The sequence below is a fragment of the Limulus polyphemus genome, unplaced genomic scaffold, assembly GCF_000517525.1.
Source record: "Limulus polyphemus unplaced genomic scaffold, Limulus_polyphemus-2.1.2 Scaffold8293, whole genome shotgun sequence".
NCBI lineage: Eukaryota > Metazoa > Arthropoda > Merostomata > Xiphosura > Limulidae > Limulus > Limulus polyphemus.
In genome coordinates this window covers 10,012-14,205 of record NW_013673903.1, presented here as the reverse complement: position 1 = coordinate 14,205, position 4,194 = coordinate 10,012, and the positions used below count along the sequence as shown (strand labels likewise).

The following is a 4,194-nucleotide window of genomic DNA, read 5'->3' as shown; positions in this document are numbered from 1 at the left end:
AGAAGTGATACAAGACTAAGGAGTCAAACAGGGAAACAGTAAGAAGTGATACAAGACTAAGGAGTCAAACAGGGAAACAGTAAGAAGTGATACAAGACCAAGGAATCAAACAGGGAAACAGCAGACTGTGATACAAGACTAAGGAGTAGAACAGGGAAACAGTAAGAAGTGATACAAGACTAAGGAGTCAAACAAGGAAACAGTTGGCTGTGGTACATGAACAAGGAGTAGAACATGAATCAGTAGGCTATGACACAAGAGTAAGGAGACAAACTAAGGAGTAGAACATGAATCAGTAGGCTATGACACAAGAGTAAGGAGACAAACTAAGGAGTAGAACATGAATCAGTAGGCTATGACACAGGAGTAAGGAGACAAACTAAGGAGTAAAACATGAATCAGTAGGCTATGACACAGGAGTAAGGAGACAAACTAAGGAGTAAAACATGAATCAGTAGGCTATGACACAGGAGTAAGGAGACAAACTAAGGAGTAAAACACGAGTCAGTAGGTTATGACACAAGAGTAAGGATTAAAATACAGAAAATGAAATTTTAGATTACTGGAAACAGGAAAGAACATGAAATGTGAAAATTTTTCTACTTAAACAGCTATAGAAGAATACAAAAGCTTAGAGCAAACAAAGATTAAACATAACAAAGATGATGAGCGGCCTACTTCACAGTGGTCATCTGTCAATTCAGTGATTAAATACAGCACACATAATATACTATTCTCTTAACATATGAAATACCTAAAAATTTATATAAACCGATCACTCACCTCTCCAAGTTCTATTTTGAGCTCACAATAATGTTGCAGATTCCCTGCTAGCAGATGTTTATTAGCTGCTTCCAATAAACAGTCTTCTTTACTCTTAGCTCCAACACCCCCTGTTCCGTACCGTGTCATTTTAATCAACTCCAGTTCCTGGGCCTCAGACTAAAACATTAACATTAAGTTAAATGGATTGTTTTATCAAACCTACATTTCCATTTAACTTAATGTTGTGTTCTCAGTAATAGTTGTTTTATACTGTAGGTTTGTCCATTTAACTTAATGTTGTGTTCTCAGTAATAGTTTGTTTTATGAACTTTGTTATTTACGGTTCTCAAAGTATTAGCGTAAAACATTAATAGATGATAAATAGTAAAGCAAATGATTGATTAAACCTTCAATATGTTGTCTACATTCGTTAAATAAAATTAATTTAACTCTAACCTAGGTCAAGAGTAACTGTTTCAACTTGATCAAGTGTTATTTGCAGTTGCTTACAATTTTTAAAAGCATGATCTACATCCCATAATAGTGTGAATATTAGCTTCTATGCTAACCTACTTAACAAGGCTATAGATGTGATGTTACTTTCTGTAAATGAACCATACCAATGGAATTAAAAATCAAAACCATGAAAGCAGAAGCCAAAATAACCAATAAATGTTCATTTTTATGATATAACTTTCTATTAGTTAAAGAAATAACTTATCATGAAGAAATGTTTACTTTTTTTTCAGAATTTTAAATGTTAGAACACTCACAACAGAATGAACAAAAGAAAAATAAACACAACCTATTACTCCAGAAAACATAACTGGTTTTATTTAAGCCAACGTTTTGCCATTAAGGCTTCATCAGGACATACAAAACATTTGTTGAATCAGTTAATAACTCTCTTGTTTGCCCCAGTGTAGTCATAACAGTGAGATGTTGGCTCAAATAAAACCAATTATGTTTTCTGGAGTTATAGGTTGTGTTTTATTAATCTTTTCAACAATGAATACAAACCTCCAGTTTGTACTACAAACTATAAACTCACATAACGAGTCTACGAAGAACTTACAATCTTGAACTTGGTAAGATGTTTCTTGTGAACAATGCCATGCTTATATTGAGGTGAAAGCTGTGCCACATCCCAGTTATTCACAACTTTAACAAGGTCCCACATGTTTGTCACTCCATTAAGAGGCTGAAAAGTGATTTTGAAACTAAGTAAATCTGAAAAGTAACAACCTATTCAGTTTGTGACAAAATCCTTACAGTTATAATTTATGTATATTTCTAGAACTAGTGTAAACTTTGACCAAACAAAGGTGAAATAAGCATAAGCATTATCAAAGAATTTTTTTAAAATTTTCTTGTCAACTTTAACAATATTCTACAACTGTACTGACTTATATTTAATTTTTCCATGTTAGTCCTAATTTGGCAGCATGAATTTTCAAACATGTACACTGAAGCTTTAACAAATTATAGTGACTTTCTTCTAATCTCTACTTTTTCCAACTTGCTTACATATTAAACTCTTTAGAAATGATTCTGTTTCAACTACCACAACAAAGATCTGTTTTAATGAAAAAAAAAGCTGTCAAGGGTTAAAACATTTCAAAGCCTGAGGAATACGTTCAAGTTTATTGCTAAGTAAAAAAAACGTTAATCTAAATTTGTTTACTTCTTATATTATTACACATTTTTTTTGGACTAATTTTGCTAATTTTAACTGGTGAGTATCTTTTTCTGTCTTTGAGACTTATTGCATTAATACGAGTCTCTGAACAGCTATTAAATCACAGGTTTCAATAATTTCTTTACAAGTTGGTTATATGAGATAAACCCTACCACAAATAGTTCTGTGTACAGCTGTAAGGCTGAGATCATGTCTTTTGGTTTCTGTTTGAGGAAGTTATCTTTCAATTGTTTAGATGCTATTCCACACAGAGGTCCAGGACTCAGGGGATCTTTTGTGGACTCGGCTGGAAGGGGATCAAAGTTTGTATCAAAATGATTTGAATTAATACATCATCTAAACAGCTTGAAAATTTAAACATTTATCAAACAGTAAATAATAAACACAGCTACACATTCGTTTTAGCGTGATAAGGAAATAAGACACAAATATGGTCATATTTAAATGAACTCTTTTAGAAACAGCAACAACAGATTACATTAAAGTTGTTTCTTAAACAACAGATTACATTAAAGTCATTTCTTGAACAACAGATTACATTAAAGTCGTTTACTGAACAACAGATTATATTAAAGTCGTTTACTGAACAACAGATTACATTAAAGTCATTTACTGAACAACAGATTACATTAAAGTTGTTTACTGAACAACAGATTACATTAAAGTCATTTCTTGAACAACAGATTACATTAAAGTCATTTCTTGAACAACAGATTACATTAAAGTTGTTTACTGAACAACAGATTACATTAAAGTCCTTTCTTGAACAACAGATTACATTAAAGTCGTTTCTTGAAAGCTTCCTCTTTACTACAGACAGACATGTTTTTTCTTTCCTTCTGACTTCAGTAACAGCTAGAAAACTCAATTGGTTATCTACAGTATACAACAATACTGGTTATCTACAGTATACAACAATACTGGTTATCAACAGTATACAACAATACTGGTTATCAACAGTATACAACAATACTGGTTATCAACAGTATACAACAATACTGGTTATCTACAGTATACAACAATACTGGTTATCTACAGTATACAACAATACTGGTTATCTACAGTATACAACAATACTGGTTATCAACAGTATACAACAATACTGGTTATCATCAGTATACAACAACACTGGTTATCTACAGTATACAACAACACTGGTTATCTACAGTATACAACAACACTGGTTATCTACAGTATACAACAATACTGGTTATCTACAGTATACAACAATACTGGTTATCTACAGTATACAACAATACTGGTTATCTACAGTATACAACAATACTGGTTATCTACAGTATACAACAATACTGGTTATCTACAGTATACAACATAAAAAAAACAGATCAACTCTTCACACAGACATTCTTCTTGTCTAGTTCACAGACTGAATGTACACACCGAGTGTTTATTACTGCTACTTGGAATAACTACTGTATATTATGAACACCTTTCGATGAATGTATATTTCTGTGAATAATCAATGTGTAACAGTGAATTTATTTATATGGTTAATTGTGCACGACTGGCATGATTACTTTAAAATAGCACTATTAAGTAAAGACATTATTTATGAATTAGAAATATGTAATGGATACCAATAAATAATATTATGTAACAGATAACAATAAATAATATTATGTAATGGATACCAATAAATAATATTATGTAATGGATACCAATAAATAATATTATGTAAGGGATACCAATAAATAATATTATGTAACGGA

The 4,194-nt window shown here is 31.4% G+C and overlaps 1 protein-coding gene across 1 annotated transcript in view; it reads right to left on the bottom strand.

Moving 5' to 3' along the window:
• The window catches only part of LOC111083134 (WD repeat-containing protein 17-like), a gene marked incomplete at its 5' end in the record, with an annotated part of 25,930 nt that overhangs the window by 12,105 nt on the left and 9,631 nt on the right, over positions 1-4,194 (bottom strand). The window contains 3 exons of the mRNA XM_022379411.1: positions 784-942; positions 1,841-1,966; positions 2,617-2,750. Coding sequence (XP_022235119.1) covers positions 784-942; positions 1,841-1,966; positions 2,617-2,750 — 419 coding nt within the window. The remainder of the gene's footprint in view (positions 1-783; positions 943-1,840; positions 1,967-2,616; positions 2,751-4,194) is intronic.